The 19,332-nt window shown below is 39.8% G+C and overlaps 1 protein-coding gene across 1 annotated transcript; it reads right to left on the minus strand.

Moving 5' to 3' along the window:
* Window positions 1-12,962: 12,962 nt before the first annotated feature.
* LOC128861223 (guanine nucleotide exchange factor subunit Rich) lies at window positions 12,963-17,990 on the minus strand. The gene is made up of 3 exons (XM_054099181.1): window positions 17,801-17,990; window positions 16,440-17,745; window positions 12,963-16,384 (listed from the first exon to the last, which is right to left on the minus strand). The coding sequence occupies exons 2-3, from the start codon at window positions 17,731-17,733 to the stop codon at window positions 13,236-13,238; spliced, it is 4,443 nt and encodes a 1,480-aa protein (XP_053955156.1). The 5' UTR covers window positions 17,734-17,745; window positions 17,801-17,990; the 3' UTR covers window positions 12,963-13,235.
* Between the last annotated feature and the right edge of the window lie 1,342 nt (window positions 17,991-19,332).

Raw genomic sequence — 19,332 nt, forward strand, 5'->3', positions numbered from 1 at the left:
TCTCTGTATGTACGGAGCGCCTAAAAAAAATACCTGCTTATATAAATATCGATATGCATGTTTTGTTAAGAATACTCGAAATAAAAAACGAGTGCAATTAACTTGTCTTCCTCCAACGTCTGTCGCTGCTCATCAACATCTTTTCCGGGTGTATTACCAAGTTCAAGTATTGCTTGGTGATCAGCTAGACCCAACATATTGGGGTTGGAGGTTGGTCGATGATACATTAGAACCGATTCAGACTTTACTGCCACCTGCACCAGAGAAAATACTAAACACGATTTTTTGCAACTGTAAAAAAGGATACAGAGCCAAATGTGGTTGCAGTGCCAAATTGTCAAGGCCGATCGTGCTCTTATGTTGAATCACCAACAGCAGAAGATTCGTTCGGTTCCGACAAACTGGCATGCGATACTTCGTTGTTGACGCAATTTATTTGCAGACAGGATGAAGAAGAAGATCGAGAAGAATAGGAAAAAAGAAGAAGACTGTAACATATATGACTGTAACCCGGAATAATAAATTTTTTATCTACGATTTTTTAATTTTAATTCCGTTTTAAGTCCGGAAAATCAATTTTTTACTTCCGTTTTTTTATTTTAATCACAACACACCCGTGGAATAGGACTACTGTGGAAGCCACGTTAAAAAAGACGCGCTAAGTACACTACCTCCGAGGTGGCGTGAAAATGTGTGCATATTATGACACTTGCAACTCTTTACTTCGTCATATCTTAGAAACGGTGGTATTTAGGGAAAAAATCATTCATAACTTTTTTGTAGATAATTTTATGATCTACAATTTTTGTCTGAGTCAATTTTGCGATAAAAATTACTGTTTTCGAGAAATTCGGAATAGGAATATTCGGAATTCGCCAGAGCCGAATGGGTTGGTACGCGTGGACTAAAAAATTGTAAAACAGCACTTATAAATTTCACGATAAACAACATTTTCATAAATAGTATGAATTATAAAACATATACTAAACATATACATTAACTGCGTGCTGGGTTAACAATCGCTCTATATGTACATTTCTCTTCAACGATATTTCAGTACAAGATGCAAATACGGTCGTAAATCACTTCATTTTTAAGATTTTCCTGGGGGTTCTATAGAGGCCCTAGGAGGTTGGGACCTTCATAGTTATAATGGTGTGACCTCGCTCCTTCTATTGGGCGTGGTGGGCGGTGCCACAACAAATATATCGTGATAGTAATGGAAAGTTTAACCAAAAAAAAATTCATTCCAACTCTGTTTTGTTTTAGCATTTTAAATTCTCAAGCTCTTCAAAAAACACCCTATACATTGTCATTATAAGGCCAATAATCGGCACACAGTACCACTTCGAGAACCAAAATAACGCCCCGCGTTAGACGGAGATACGTAAATCAGAAATAAACCACATAATTGCATAGATCCAAATTACAAATTTCGTATAAAAATTAGAAAAATTCAACAATGCCTCATCAACACTTCACACCACACACACAACCACCATTTGTGGAAAAAATCAAGATGCACACAAAAAATAGGAGGAGGTGTAAGCGCCAGCTGCATATATATATGAACTTATAAAAAAACTATTATCATTTAATTTACAAGGATCTTTCGCGAGCTAACATACGAGAAAATCTATTAATTCCGCCTCTCTTTCTGCAACCAACTTTCTGATGGATAAACACAAACATAAATAAGCATAGACAGGAACCTTGAAAGAAAAATGTATTTAAAATAGTTATCTTTAAAAATTATTTTATTATTAGTCCGGTCAAATTAGGCCAAAACGTGAGAGTGATGCTACTAAAATTCATAACAAATGGATGAAATTGTTCAAAACATATGTAAAAATAAAATTTTAAAGCTCCCAACCGATTCGGCCGGGGGAAAAGAATTGTCTCAAGGTCAAAGGTTAAAAAAATGGGTTTCTCGTGAATTTCTCGAAAACGGTCAGTTTTATCGCAAAATTAACTCAGACAAAAATTGTAGATCATAAAATTATCTACAAAAATGGTATCAATGATTTTTTAAGATGTAACGAAGTAAAGAGTTGCGAGTGTAATAATATGCATAAGTATATAAAACATACACATAAGTATAATTCTCAGAATATTAGGTATAATGAAACCCAGTCCCTTATTTTATATGCTAGTGTAAACTTGAAACGACAGCTGTGGGTGGCTACGGTCGTATACCTGCTTTGTGTGAGAATTCCCCCTAAATGAACTACCGTTAGTCTTGAGCATCACTCCGTAGTGAAAACATTATCTATGGTGAAAACACGTGTTTATTCTTTGTGGTGTGTTGTTGCTTTAATTTTTATTATAAAAATGTCATAATATTGTTTTATTCGTGCTAAACTTTTAACTGACAGTGCAACTGTTACTGTCAAACGTGGTATGACGACATTTGCAAGTATCGAACGAGCAGATGAATATTCGGAATATCTTAAAAATCACAAATCTGTGACACTACACGATACTTGTTTTAAAAATTATACTCGAAAATCTTCTATTGCGTCAGCTGAAAAAGACAACGTGAAGAACAAGAAGCTAATACACCTGAAGTAGACCCTCTTCGTACTAGATCACGTGTAAAGTGTCAAAATCACGTATTATTTTTACACGCAATAACTGGCTGTGACACAACATCTGCATTTTACAGGAGAGGTAAAAATGACTGTCTTTAAAATGTTTGAAAAGCAAGATTTAGTTCAATGTGCTGAAGCTTTCAAAAAAGTTGATTCAACTCCACAAGAAGTTATCACCAGCGGAATTCGTTTTCTTCTCTGTATGTACGGAGCGCCTAAAAAAAATACCTGCTTATATAAATATCGATATGCATGTTTTGTTAAGAATACTCGAAATAAAAAACGAGTGCAATTAACTTGTCTTCCTCCAACGTCTGTCGCTGCTCATCAACATCTTTTCCGGGTGTATTACCAAGTTCAAGTATTGCTTGGTGATCAGCTAGACCCAACATATTGGGGTTGGAGGTTGGTCGATGATACATTAGAACCGATTCAGACTTTACTGCCACCTGCACCAGAGAAAATACTAAACACGATTTTTTGCAACTGTAAAAAAGGATACAGAGCCAAATGTGGTTGCAGTGCCAAATTGTCAAGGCCGATCGTGCTCTTATGTTGAATCACCAACAGCAGAAGATTCGTTCGGTTCCGACAAACTGGCATGCGATACTTCGTTGTTGACGCAATTTATTTGCAGACAGGATGAAGAAGAAGATCGAGAAGAGTAGGAAAAAAGAAGAAGACTGTAACATATATGACTGTAACCCGGAATAATAAATTTTTTATCTACGATTTTTTAATTTTAATTCCGTTTTAAGTCCGGAAAATCAATTTTTTACTTCCGTTTTTTTATTTTAATCACAACACACCCGTGGAATAGGACTACTGTGGAAGCCACGTTAAAAAAGACGCGCTAAGTACACTACCTCCGAGGTGGCGTGAAAATGTGTGCATATTATGACACTTGCAACTCTTTACTTCGACATATCTTAGAAACGGTGGTATTTAGGGAAAAAATCATTCATAACTTTTTTGTAGATAATTTTATGATCTACAATTTTTGTCTGAGTCAATTTTGCGATAAAAATTACTGTTTTCGAGAAATTCGGAATAGGAATATTCGGAATTCGCCAGAGCCGAATGGGTTGGTACGCGTGGACTAAAAAATTGTAAAACAGCGCTTATAAATTTCACGATAAACAACATTTTCATAAATAGTATGAATTATAAAACATATACTAAACATATACATTAACTGCGTGCTGGGTTAACAATCGCTCTATATGTACATTTCTCTTCAACGATATTTCAGTACAAGATGCAAATACGGTCGTAAATCACTTCATTTTTAAGATTTTCCTGGGGGTTCTATAGAGGCCCTAGGAGGTTGGGACCTTCATAGTTATAATGGTGTGACCTCGCTCCTTCTATTGGGCGTGGTGGGCGGTGCCACACCAAATATATCGTGATAGTAATGGAAAGTTTAACCAAAAAAAAATTCTTTCCAACTCTGTTTTGTTTTAGCATTTTAAATTCTCAAGCTCTTCAAAAAACACCCTATACATTGTCATTATAAGGCCAATAATCGGCATACAGTACCACTTCGAGAACCAAAATAACGCCCCGCGTTAGACGGAGATACGTAAATCAGAAATAAACCACATAATTGCATAGATCCAAATTACAAATTTCGTATAAAAATTAGAAAAATTCAACAATGCCTCATCAACACTTCAAACCTTTTAATTTGGGTTTCTAATAAATATGTGTATATATATAAGTACTATATATAGTATAATTGGCGCTCCTGTTTGAGATATGCGTGTTGATACATATATTTTCACAAAATGGAGGCACTACAGCCTTCGAACGGTGGTAGATGGGTTTTTTGAAAACTTTTTTCATAGCATTTTTAGCGAATCGTGATATTTTTCTGTGCACCCGGCACAGCACTTACTTATCTGCATCACACAGTGCCTTCTGTGCGGGCAAAAACCAAAAAATTTGTTGGCCAAATATAGACCTATTTGATACTATTGGAATGCTTCAAAAATAAAAAAATGTAATCTTCATCTTAAACTTGATTCGATCGTAAATATAAAAGCTATGAATAAACAAATTTGATATTCGGGTTTAGCGTCCTTTATTCCACTAAGAAACACACTTTAAGAATGGTAAATCATCGCGCCAAGGTCTAGAGGCAAGGAACGACGTCTTGGCTCATATGTACAGGTATATTCAAAAAGAAATCGACGCGAATTAAGTAGGTACATGTATATATCTGTATTCTTATGGGTACGAGGCAAGAGAAATATTGCCTGCAATACTTTCATTGTCGCCTCAATCAAATGCGTTGCCGCAACGGACCCACTGACAGCCTTTTTAGTTTGTCTGCCTATGCATATGTTATGTTGTGTGTTTGGCCGAGCTCCTCCTCGTATTTGTGGTCTGCGTCTTGATGTTGTTCCACAAATGGTTTCAAGCCGACTCCGAACGGCAGATATTTTTATGAGGAGCTTTTTCATGGCAGAAATACACTCGGAGGTTTGCCATTGCCTGCCGAGGGTAGTCGCGCACCAACCCATTCGGCTACGGCGGCCGCATATGTTATGTACGTATGTATATTAATTCATGTACGCGCGTTTATTTTATTTTTTTTTTTTGTGGAGTGGTTGTTATTTCGAATATTTCAAAGAGAGCCTTATATGCTAAGAACAAAATTATAAACTTTTGTGGCATAAGGATTGAAATTAATAAAGTAAATCTAATAAAATATGCACACTACACTACAAAACTACTATAAAATATTTCATATAAAAAATCCTCGAAAGCATCAAATATGATACATTGTATTCATTGGCTAAGTACTAGGTTGTTCAATAAGTTTTGCAGTTGGATAAGAGAGGACTTTGCTACAAGCTTTTTGTTTTTTATGTTGGCACTCTCTTCACATGAACTTATGGGAAGTTTCATTTAAATCTGTCAGTTCGTTCTTTGCTTAAAAGCATAAGGACGTAAGCAATTAGTAAAGTGGAAAGATGGGTTGCTGAGTCTAAACGTCATCCAAAAACAGCAACAGCCCCACAAATCGTAGAAAAAATACGTATTCCCTAGCAATGGAACAAAGCCACATTCGAATGCGACTTTCTCCCCAACATTTGGAGCGTTTTCGAATGGACTTGGGTCTATTACCATGATGCTAAATTAAAGCAAGAGGCTAAGGAGTGGTGTGAATCTGGCTCTTCGGCTCTGAAACGAGTTCGGGTCAAGAGATCGACCAAGAAGGTGTTAGAAATAGTTTTTTCGAGATGCGACAGGAATTCTGTTTGTAGATTACTTGCCAACTGGTAAAACAATAAATTCTTAATATTATTTATTTTAATCTTTTACACCAGCTGAAGGAAAAAATTATGTGAGAAGAGAGCCAGTTTTAAAAATTTGAATAATACAGTATGGGTGTCAAATGAAGCTTGGAAGGATTAATTCAATTTGATAAATACTCAAATAAACGGCATTAAATTGTTGTTGTTTTGGGAATACCCCACAAAACCTTTCTAATGATATATCATGCTAATTGCCTTGCCAAAAAATATATGAGGTTTATTCAAAATATAAGGCGAATTTTCAAATTTCGCGGACTGCGTATATTCGAATTTCGATTATTATTTCTTTCTACATATGTTGGTACACTTGTTCGGCGATTTTCGGCTATCTTGGTCTTGGCTCTCCTGGATTCTTCCATTGGGACGATTGGGCTTTGGTTTCGATGACATAACTATATACCCATGATTCGTCACCAGTTATGACCCTTTTAAGCCAATCTGGATCTTCGATGACGTCATTCAACAATTTCTGAGCGATGCTCATGCTTTCAGCTTCATACACGAGTACTTCGCGCAAGCACCCAAAACGAAACTCTCACAGCTCGCCAGAACTCACCAGATCAGCATAATTCCCCCTCTCTCTCAACTTCCGGCCTTTACAAAATATCTAACCCCAGCTATACATCAACAGGGATTCCGTAAAGTGCACAGTGACACCATTTCTTTTTTTTTAAAGAGGTGTAAAAGCAATGGAAAGCCCTAGTCAGTGTGGGATTTTAACGCCAGTAAAAGCACCTCAAGTTCGACGGTTAATCCTACAGGGATACCGTTTTGGTAATTACGTCTGGAAGCCGTCGTGAGCAATAAGCTCAATCGTCAGTTATATTCGTCTGCTGTTCGTCTTGCTGCATTATCAAAGCGACAGTTGTAGTGACTACCGCGTTCGTCTCGCATCATTCCTTCGCCTCCAATCAATGTTGCGAAGCTCCACGACTCAAGCATTTGTGGAACTAGGTTATTGGACGTCAGAAACACACCAGTTGTTCTTGCTATGTCATCCCGTTCCTTTACGAACCTGCTGTAGTAAAAAGCCACATGTTCGACCGTCTCTTCTTCGTCCAAGCATTCTGGACAATAAGGACTATCATATAAGAACTACCAGCCAAGTCTAGGCGATGCAGATATATCTGGAAGCATCCGAGTCTACTTACCTGCTTCTACCTGTGTTAGGTAGAAATCCTCCGTGTTTTTGACAGATCCACTCGTTAATCCGTGGGATCAACCTATGCGTCCACCGGCCTTCTAATGACTGGGCCCATTTTAATTGCCAGTCAGCTATCGAGATAGAACGTTGTTCGAGTTCCTCTGGCGGCTTCGTACCTTGCGAGCATTACATCTTCTGTAAGTTTTCCCGGATATTTATAGGCATTTTGATAGGTATGACGCAGATTGCGTCGTCCGGCACCGTTCTACAGGCACATGCGGTCCTCAACGCACTTGTTCTACTGACCTGCAGTACTTCTTTAAAATGGCGCTTTTTTGCTTCAGCTTGGAGAGGCGTACAGCACTATAGAGTCAGTGGAAACAATTTTCCGCCAGGCGCCCTGTGGGCCTCCTATGTTCGGTAGCATGCCCATAAGTGCGTTATTAACCTTTGACGCCTTCGCACTAACAGCTGTAAGATGTTCCCTGAATGTTAGTCTGGCATCAATGTACTTGCCAAGATATTTAATAGACTTCTGAGATTCTATATCGGGGCCACCAACTGTTTTTGGGCAGCTAGTTCCAGGCTGGCGTTTTTCAACCACCTTTGTATTCTTGTTTTGGCATCATTACATGCATGTTGCAATGTTGTTGTTGTTGCGGTTGTCGTCTTCGTCTATCTCATTTAAAGGTAAGTCTCATGCTGTTTCGACAGTTTGGGTCCAGATGGTGCGGGGTGTTAGATGAGTATGTTTTAAAGGGCATGTGAAGAGGTGGTTGGTGTCGTGCTGGGTACCTTCGCATGCTGGACATATGTTTGGTATGTCGGGGTCAATTCTGGATAAGTAGTAGTTTAAGCTGCTACAATATCCAGAACGTAATTGTGCCAGTGTTACGCGGGTCTCACGGGGAAGCTGGAGCTCTTCATCTGCTATGGGTGGTGGTTGGACTCCGATTACGGCATTCGGTGGACGGGAGCTTATGAAGGTGGTAACAGTCTCCCGGTGAATGTCGTTGAATGTCTGTCTCAACACTCTCTGGTCCAGTAGATGTCTGTTAGTTTTGTCCTAGATCTCATCGGCGTAGTTTAGTAGGTGTCTCCTGACGTGCCTGGGAGACGGGTCTAGCTCAGCAGGTGTCTGCAAGGGCTGTCCGAATGGCAGTGTTTTGGCATGTCTGAAGCTTTATCCCTTGCATATCACTGGTTCTAGGCGACCAGACAGGCGCAGCATAGTTTAGAACCGGCCGGCCAATTGCCTTCAATGTCGACAGCAACAATTCTTTGTCTTTGTCCCAAGTGCTGCCGGCAAGCGATTTGAGGACCTTGTGGCGATTTTGGACTTTAGTGGCAATTTCGGTTGTGTGCGCAGGGAAGGAGATCAAACTTTCGAAGGTTACACCCAAAATTTTGGGATTGTTTACAGTCGAAATTGGTGTGTCATCGAATTTTACTTTGAGAGGCAGTTTGACCTTCTTTGTCCAGGTGGTAAAGAGGGTCGCCGTGGACTTAGTGGGGGGAAAGTTGGAGAGTCCTCGCGAATGAAAAAGCGAGCAAGGTCGGTGAGGTAGCGGTTCACTTTGGAGCACAGCCCATCGGAAGGACACCACCCTGCGGAACACCTTGCTTGATCTTCCTCCGTCTAGAAATTTGGTGACGAAAAATCACTGACAAGTGACTACCGCTCAGATAGTTGGCGGACCACCTCTTCAGCCCTGGCTGTAGTGTTGACTGATAAATATCATCTAGTAGCGTGGAATGGCTGACAGTGTCGAAAGCCTTCTTCAAGTCCAACGCCACTAGGACAGTCCTCTTCCAGGGGCGGTTTTGGTTAAGCTCGCGGTTTATATGGGCGTTTATGACGGTGAGTGCAGTGGTGGTGCTATGCACTCGTCGGAAACCTTGCTGATGTGGGGCTGGGGCCAGGTGTTTCGTGAAAAGTGAGAGTAGGAGGGCTTCAAATGTATTCACTACAGGGGATAGAAGAGTTATCGGCCGACAAAATTCTCCTGGATTGGCGGATTTCCCAGGTTTCAGTAGTGAGGCCATTCTCCCTGCTTTCCACTTGTCGTGAATAATGAGAGTGGCCAAGGACAGATTGGAGACCCTTGTGAGAAATCCTTCTCCCAATGGTCCCAGGTGCTTCACCATCAGCGTGTTCAGCCCGTCAGAGCCAATGGCTTTGGATGATTTTGATTTGTTGATGGCCCCATTAATTTCATCACTGGAGAAAGCACTGTCGTTCGTCAGGTTGTGCAGTCGTTTGGTGGCACGACGCTTGGGTCTGTCGGCCGGAGGATGCAATGTAAAAACTTGACTAAAATAGCTCGCGCATCTCTCCGGGTCCAACGAAGTGCAACCGTTGAACATGAGGGCCACATTGTCGTGCAGGGATCCCCGGGATCGACCTTGTGTAGGTGGTCACGCTCGCTTGCTAAACTGGCTGCTTCGGCTTGGAAATTGGGACGTATGTCCTTGAGCCTTCCAGCGGGAATGAAGCAGACCGCAGCAACTGTGAGCACCTTGCAGAAAGGGCGATCGCCTGCGCGCACATCAGTGGGGATGGGAAGAGCGGCGAAGGTGTCTTCGGTGAATTCCGCGAAGCCGGCCCAATTAGATTTGTTAAAGTTAATATAGGAGGTGCAGTTCGCGGAAACCAAGTCGACAGGTTTCTCAATCGAGACGATAATGGGCAAGTGGTCTGATTAGAGCGATAGCATAGGTCGCCAGGTTATGCTATTTATCAGACCAGCGATAGCTATTGTTATGTCAGGCTGCAGTTGCCCATTACCCTGATGGGAGCGTCGTCGTTCACAGGGGTGAATGTCGAATCGTCTGTCTGCTCTGCCAATAGTTGTCCCGTACGATCGTTTAACAGGCTTGAATGCCAAAGATCGTGATGCGCATTGAAGTCACCTACAACCAATCGGTTTTCACCCCTGATGTGCGCGCCTATATCAGGGTGATATCCTGCCGGGCAGCAGCTGACAGGTGGTATGTATATATTGTATTATATTAAAAGTTTCGAGCTCGGCATCGCCTGACCGGGCAGCTATACCTTGACATTCTAAGGTGCCGTCCCTGCGGTTGATGCCTTCATCGATGAGACGATACTGCACTGTGTGGTGAACTATGAACGCTAGGCCACCCCCGTTGTCTCGCTCGGGATCATGTCAGTGCCCGTTATAGCCATCACTGGTGATCAGAGAAGTGCTAGCGTGCAGCTTGGTTTCTTGGACCGCAGCTATTGGGATACCGTGTCGGCTCATAAAGTCAACTATCTCATCGATCTTACTCGTAATTCCATTGCAGTTGAACTCAAGAAGCTTAAAGCTTCTTGGTAAGGCTATTGCAACACGGGGGATGAGGGACGCGTGTGGTTGCCTACGTTGGGCCTGCTGCGCATTCCGCTGTTGTTGTTGTGAACTGATGGTGGTGGGCGATCGCACAACGGGGGTGGTTGCGGGTTCAAAGCTCTGCAGCAACGTAATCGGTTGTCCCCACACGGGTAGTGCGCAGACCGGAACATCTCCGAAAGTGGCACCAACAATGCAAAAATTGAATTTGACTGATGCCGGGTTCCGAGGTATTCAAGTTTGAATGATTTCTGACACCATTACCGGCAAGAGTAATATTTTCTGAAACATTTCTTTGGCTCTATCACACATTAAATTTTCGGCATTTGAGTTTCTATGCTGGTTCCAAGATTACTAATGCATAGGGGTCATTCCTTCGGGTGGCCTTTCAAATTATGGTTGCTGTTGTCACGTGCTTTGAAAATCGTGTAGTTAATCGTGTTGTCGGAAATCGTGGTGGTACTGAAATTGACTATGGGAGCGAAAGCTGGAAGATGCAACAAAACTGTGACCACCTGATCGGAAATACTAACTTTTTTGTGGATTGTCAACTGTATTATATGAATTTAGAGGCGGTGGTCATAAGTAAGCGAAAATGTTGTTTTCAAGTAATGCAGATTAGATATTGGCTTGCCGGATTATGATTTGATCGGAGGAGTTGCACCACTCCTAGATGTATTGAAAGTTTGAGGTTGCACATGGTGAAATTTCAGCTCTCGTCTTATATTCTGTTTTAAACACCGACAATGGACCCAAACAAATATCCACAAACCACGGCTTCAATTATTTTACGACAGACAATCATGCCTCGAAGCACTAAAGGATGTTAGCAGTACCATACCTCATTGTATGTATTCACGAGTGCCTTCTCCAACTTCGACTAAAACACTCCATAAAGTTTTACTGGATTAAACCCCACGCAGGAATGGACGGTATTGAACTTGTTGAAAATTACGTTAAAGAAGTAACAACATCCTTATCGACAATGGTATTCACTCAATGCGTAAAATACGTAAATAAACGGGAACAGCTGTGCCGAATAACAAGCTTTGCAAGAATACCTTAATGAGTCTAACGGCTCAACAACGAACATCCGAATCCTAGATGAAGCCAAAGAATATACACATTATTTCACTGTTTAATGGCTTTCATAAAACGTAGTTGAAGCGATTCAACATCGTGAACGACGTTTCTTGTCCATTCGACAGCAATTCATTACAACAACAACTCAGTCACCTGCCTAATTACGCTAGAGCCCATAAAAGCAATGCTAAACACCAACACCTTATCACATCTTTTAAAAAATTGTATTATAATTTCTCTCAAGCAATTTAATGAATAATGGCGAAATGACTCAGACAAGCTTGGACAAAAAAAGATTTAGATTTTGTTAAATATGTAACGAATTAATAATTAAAAAAAGCAAGATTTGTAAATGAAATAAAAAATAAATAGAAAAAATTTAATATATTAATATATTAATGGGCATACGATGTTAAATTTAGAGAATTCAGTCTCTTGCTGTTATTTTATGGTAAAAAAATGCGTATATGGTGAACTGGTTTCACAAGACGGTACTATTTAAAGTTCCATGCGTTACTCCTATTGAGATTTTTCTACACTAAACGTTCTCTGTTCAATGCAAGGAATCTACAACTTTACTACACAAAATTTGCGGCGACCCTGCTTACAACCTGCACGAAAGAGGTCAAACTATCCGTTTCCACGACAGTCGGTTCTACGTTACCGAAACGACCCGGATTTATATCCGGCCAAGGACTGTCACTCCAGTAGCATTCACCATATGTAAGTATGGGGAATGTTTATGCTGCTACAACAACAAGGTCAAACTATCACTGGAAGTACAATAAAAGTCGATGACACACAAATTCCCAAGCTACTGGGTGCTACTTTCGACAGTTTGCTCTCCTTCTCGGCGCATAAAACCGCGATTGCCACTGAAGCCCAAAACTGCAATAAGGCACCCTTCGCGTGTAGATTGGCAATGTTTTATAAGATTCAGAGTTACCTCAGGTATGATGCGATCCTTCATGTGAGAGAGCCTAGGTACGTGGTGACACCGGATACTGTGGTACGCATCATTCACACTGAGCTAATTGCTCAACCCGTGTAATCCCCCAAACCAAATTCATATTTTTAAAGCACAGTGCGTCATAGGCTTGACCGGGTCGCCATCAAAATAATAGGCTTATATGAGCATTTAAATTGCTAGTTCGAAATGGCGTTAACGTGGCGGGTTCCAGGCCTAGCAAAACCATGTTCCTACTGCTCCTAAATATCAATACTCTGGAATTTAATTACCTTAAAAAACCTCTTTCTGGCGTCACAAAACACCAGCGTTCCCATGGCAGCCGGTTCTACGTTACCGGAATGACTCGGGTTTTCCCCGACCAAGGGCTGCCGCCCCAGTATACTAGCCCTGTCTAGTGAACCGTATATCACCAGTGAAGTGGATCATTTTTGAACAAATAATATTGTTGGATCCATGAGGAGAGTTTCATAGCATTCAAGAGTTTTGATACCTTTACAACTTACAGGAAGTTCCTTTTTAATGAATCTTATGGATTTAAATTTATGTACACGGGTATAAACAAGAATTATATATATTAGTTTTTACTTAAAATTTGACAACAGTATTCTTAGTAATCTTTAACAGCTATTGTATAATTACCCTAAGTTTTTATATGCATTTATTGCTTTAAAAGAACATTTATGTACGAGTGCATACGCTCAGATGACAAATTCGTAATGTTGCATAAGTACTAGGCGCATGTAATTGACAATTTACGGGAAAATTGTTTAGTTACATTAGTCGACATGCACCTGCCTCATTGCGACTTGACTGATCTTTCGACAACCGCCTTAAATTATTGCTGTTGGTCATATTTGCACTCCCGCTAGAATCAATGCTGGATTGCCGAATACATGGACCTTCTGGAGCAAAGTTATCTAAATTCCAATTCGGATTAATATTTGTGATATGCATAGATTGGGCCATATTACTTGAGCTTTCCACTTTGTTATCGGGAAGACTACCTAATGATACATCTCCCTCTTCAATGTTGTGGTGCTTAGAATATTTGCTGGTAACTGAGCTAATATACTGATCTAGATGATATATATGCGGTTGAAGTGAAATCATAAATGGGCGGTAGAGGCATTCTCGGTCAAAAGACCACTGTGTTAAACGTTTAAGTGCTACATCTATTCGCTGACAAGTTATAAGCGATTCTGACCGAATCATTACGTTGATAATTCGACCTATAGAAGCTGCGTCTTGAAGCAATATAGACAAAACTAACGCATAGTCGGTACAGTTGGCCTCAATAAACAATTGCAGCAAATAACGAATTTTAATACTCAATTTTTCTGACAGTATTCTATAACCGTTATCACTTAATGAAGAATTTTCAAAATTCAATGAGTATACGTTTGTCAAGTCGCCATGTAAAGCAAATGTTGGATGGTACCGGGAATTATCGAATGATGCCTGCGAATTTGACCGTGATTTTACGTAGTCAGTTATATGTGGATTCGTATATCGGTTTTCTTCGTGTTCCTTTATAGCTGTTATATTATTTTGCAGAGCATTTCCATTGTTCATACTTGTTGGTGTATCCATTAGAGCCAAGCTAAAGTAACCTGACTCAGAAGTATGACTGGATGGATGCAACAAAACCGAATGTGGATTGTCGATTGTAAAGTGCTTTTTCAATTGAGTATAATCCGTGGCTAACGACAGTCCAGATTCTTCGGGTGTTGGATGCAAAAGAGCTGGTGGCAGTTTTAATTCCTCATGCAAGCAGTTAAGTGCTTCCACGTAATCATCAAGTCTTGCCGACCGATCTATTTCTTGCGATAGCCATGTCACCAAGTGAAAATCTAAAAACGCACTCATATAGCCCAATTGTATTAGTTTGTGCTTTTGTAGTAGCTTGCGAGCATGGTTTTGGAGAATGGTTTCGATGCAAAATATTTCCTTACGGTCCTTTGCTGAATTACTTCGCTCCATTTTACGGCGCACCACCGAAGATCCACCGTTGTTTGGAAGCGACGATGTCGTTGTTTCGTTAACAGCTCCTATTGAAGCCGTTGCATTGGAATTGGAGGGATTTGCTATTGATCCTTGCTTTTCCTTTTTCTCTTTGGGTAAATTGGAAGTAACAGTTGTCGAAAAACTGCGCTCTCGCGCAATAGGTCCCAAAATCATATTGAAGGCATCGGCGTTTTGATTAACTTGTGATTGGGTTTGCGAAGGTGGTGCGATCTTCATATTTACAACCATTGAAGAACGGGGCGAATCAATTTCATTAGGATCAATAGCTTTCAAAAAACGTATTAAGTCTTTTGCAAGCTCCCATTTACAATTTTGAAGCGCAATGTCGAGCAACAATGTTGCATATTGCTTGCTTATTATGGACGGTTCCAAATTCTGAAGGATAATTAGAAAACTGGCAGCAGTTTCTAACTCCTCAGACTGCAAACACTGTTGAAATAGATCCTTTGGCTTACCTGCCATTGAAAACAAGTACGGCCATAACGCGATTTCCGTTTTGCGCGCACATTGAACTATTGTTTGGAGGTAAACGGGGAATTCTCGAATGAAATCAAGAATGCTTGGTAGTAACGCGTCTGGAATCGGATCTTTACTCAGGGCCTCTTCCTCGAGCACTTCATGAAGTAGCAACTCAAGAGAATGCGGAAAATATGGCAAGGACCTGCAAGATTTCGCAATCTCCCATGCACTATAGCCAAGATTTCTTTTAATTAACTGACGGAGTATTTTATGCAAATAAACTTGAGATTTACGTTCCATTAAACAGAAAGGAAGGGCGAAATGGGAGCTCGCTTCGCTAGTGTACAATGTGGTTTCATTCTCGACGCCCAGCACAATTACATTATCAAAAAGAATCACCAGAGGGTACAACTTTAAAGGAAAGGATAACATAATCCTCTTCGACATGAATGTATGTAAGCGGTGTGGCACTTCATGTATTTCCTCATTTATAGGCGGCAAGATAGGTAGCCATACTCTCATTCCATGCGCACCAGAATATAACCACAAGCAATCACGCATGGGGCTCTTTTCCAATGCATTGGAGAGCCAAAAACACTCAACACACGAAGCTAGACAGGAAGCCATCAGTGAATTTATAACACTATTGCGCGAATCACGTTGAATCATTAAAATACGCCCACAAACGTTAACAATTATTGTCTCGGCTGCATCACTTGATATAGACGCTGACTTCATCGTTAGATCATTACGAAGATTTGTAACAGTAAGTGACACAATACACGCCGGGTGAATACATATACTTTTTACATCTACCTCGTAAGCACAGTTGACACTTATGGAATAAGCACCATTCTTTTTTAGCTCAAATAGGCTAACTATGCCATCAGCAGTCAGTGCAATCAGCTGGTCTCGGAACATATTTAAGGAAATGACTGGCGCGCGTACCTGAATTTTATTGCCAAACTGATTATCCAGCTTGCACTCCTCTGGATAGCAGCGTATTTCGTCTGTTCGATCTAACAAAGAATAGCAACCCATTACAATAAAACCTTTCCACCAAAGCAAGCCGCCAGACACCACGAAATCTTTTTCTTGCGATTCATTCCCAAACAGTTTCCATTTTTTTGTCATCATTGAATAATGGGCCAGCCCAGTCCTACCGGCCACTGCTAAATGTGTGCCCTCCATATCAATTGCGGAATATCGAATTGGCCAATTACTAGCCGCATAAGTCAGGGGAAGTTGTATAACGTTCCACAATTTACTTTCTGAGAGAATGCTAGAGATATCGACTGATTTTTTTACTTCCATACTATCATCCTTGTAACAATCTGTTTTTGTTGGTTCTTTGTTATTGTTGGGGAATGTAAATTTTGAGCCAAAATAAATTTTTTCTAAATTATCTCCCTGGTTTATATACAACGTATCATCACCTAAAAAATTTAATTCAGTATAAATAGTTCAATGAAGTTGTAACAGTAAATTTACCTTGTAGTAAAACATGTGAATGAGACGCCATACAAGGATTCATGGACATTGTGCTCTTAATAAAGTTCAACTGCAAAACTTCACAAATATCTTCGTCATTTTCCATGTGTGCCCCTGTAACATTTTTCTCGCATGACATGAAAAGATGATATCCTTCTGTCGACCATTCCATCCTCTTCACCTGCAACGGATTATGATGCATTAAGTCAACGTGTAGTCCAAAATCCCAACTTAAAGATGACATAAGCAATGCGCCAAATGTACTCCATAGTGAAATTCCTCCTTTCTCCCATGCGACAATAAGCACACAACCGTCGGGACTCCATTTCAGTTCGCGTACAGGACCCAAAGATCCTGGCATTACACTCGAATTGAGAGATAGCCTATGTGAATATTCCAAACCTCCGGTAGTATCTTCAATGGCATATACAGTCACATCTGAATTTTTACGGCCATATGCCAAGAGTCGGAACTTGTGATTAACACTACAAATCGAGGCATCTTCCACATCCGGTACCCAAAAGCCATGTATATTTTGTGGCTCAAAACGCAAATGCATTGCAATCAGAAATGCTGCACGATTGTCACTGAAAATTGCTGCACAGCCTCCAATAAATGGCGAATACTCCAATGCTGCCACATATGAATTATCTCCTATTGGTGGAATACTTTTCAAATGAGAATTTTGATTAACGTAAAATGGAATATCACGCAAATTTATGGATGAGTGCAATGCCAATGCCTTTTCTCCACTTTCCCCTACTATATCCGCATCTAAATCCGTCCATTGAACACGTATAAGGTCACACTGATTCGTTGCTAGAAGTAATTCTGTAAGGCTTATGCAACATATTGCTGTGATTGGAGCATCTAACTTGATATTGCATTGCTCTCGTAAACTAAGTTTTGGGACATTTTCTTTTATGAAAAGTTCTGCCGAATCCCTTCTCAAACTTGATGTTGGCGGATCTATCTGAGTTAAAATACCACTTCCATGTGCGTCAAATTCTATGTGATAAAGAATTATGACGCCCAAATTCGTAAGTATAGCCAACTGTCGAGAATCTGGTTTCCATATAATCACTTTATTTTTACCCACTTGAGCTATGGAGTCTTCATCACGGCGATAAAAAGTTATTGGAATTAATGGATTTGCATACCATATACCAACAAAATCGTCACCAACAGCCGCAACTAATATTTTAACAGCATCACAGCAAATGTGATTTATAGATGATTTCTCACCAGGGAAATCCAGGTTCAGCACTCTTGGCCAACCGACAGTGAAATACATGATTACCAAAATCTATTGGAAGAATATATAAATATTTACTCATTCCGTAATTCCATTAAGAACTCACTCATAAGAAAACTACCGACAATTACGTAAAACATTTAAACCATTAGCATACTAAGTACTTCAATATATTTGCAGACATATTATAACTTTTCTAACAAAACAATATTATGTTTTTAGTATCACTTCTATAGAAATTAGAAAAGTAAATTCGTCGAAAAACGCCTTGCGTCAAACAACAAAATTGTTGACAAGTAGAAATGCAAAACTATCGAAGATGCTATCGATAGTTTTCTTTTTCCAAAACAATAGTTGGTTTAAAACCCTCGTTCGTGTACAAGACGAATTTAATAAATGGTGTCTTCTCGATTTTGACAAGTCTGCTCTTAGGCACCTTATTAATACAAAACAAACAAAAGGGGGAGAAACTACCTGTTTGTTAAATTCAGTGAGGGGCTTAGTAATATTGTAAGTTGCGACATTTAAACGTACCACAACCACAATTTCTAATTTCCAGGATTTCATAATTGGTTGGTTCAATTAAGAAATAATATTGGCTATATCTCATACACACCTTTTCTAGTTTTTAATGAGCTGTACAACCATTTGAAAATTGAGAAAATAAATACGAAAGTTGCCTTTTATATTTTGCATGCACTAATGAAAGATCAGTAAAATAATTATTGAAATGGCTTTACTGTTTTTCAAAATATTGTGCTACATTCCCATACCAAAATAAAATTACGTCTTCTATTATACTGTTATCTGCCGCAGCTTTTTTCAGGTTTCGCCAATTTACTTGTAATGATTTTTTTGGCGTGATAACGTCTTATAATTCGATTTAGCCGGCTGCACGCACGAAAAAATGTGTTGTTATCTTGCTCAATCGTCGTTATCTTGCTCATTCGTCGTTATCTTGCTCATGCGTCGTTACCTTGCTTGAACTGCAAGCGAGAGCGCGGATCGAACGACAAAGAGCACAATCGGCCCCCGCATTCGGCAATGTTCGACATCGGGCTCTCTCCTACTTGAGTGAGCATATATATGTATGTATATGCGCATATGTATATCAATTCACATATTTGTATTTGCATATGCCTTCTTCCTGTGTGCAAGGTAATGAACCATTTCTCTGTTGAGAATAGGACGATGATAGGAAAAGTAAAAAATGAAAGAGTGTATTTCGAGTGTAATGTGTCGTGAAAAAGGCAAATCGATGAATCTGCCTCTTAGTGTTGTTGACTTATTAACGTCTGATGCACAAACGAAATTGAACATACCTTTCATGGATTTGATAAATGTTTCGTCATTTTTCACATTTGTGTAAATGTAACTTGACCTATTCCATTGCGATTCCATTTACCTCCTTCTCTATATCCATACAAAATATCTATCAAACAAATAAAATTAAAATTTTGTTTTAAAAATTGCAACGATTACATCAGATTTTCTTATGGCGTTGTCACGTTAAACTATCGTCAGTAAACCGACTTTACAGACAACCTCTTTTTTTAATTGAAAATATGTATGTCAAGAAAACGTGAAATGTCTAAAGTATCTAAATATTTGACAACCAATACAATTTAAAGAATTAAG

This window comes from Anastrepha ludens, chromosome 4 (genome assembly GCF_028408465.1).
Source record: "Anastrepha ludens isolate Willacy chromosome 4, idAnaLude1.1, whole genome shotgun sequence".
Taxonomy (NCBI): Eukaryota; Metazoa; Arthropoda; class Insecta; order Diptera; family Tephritidae; genus Anastrepha; species Anastrepha ludens.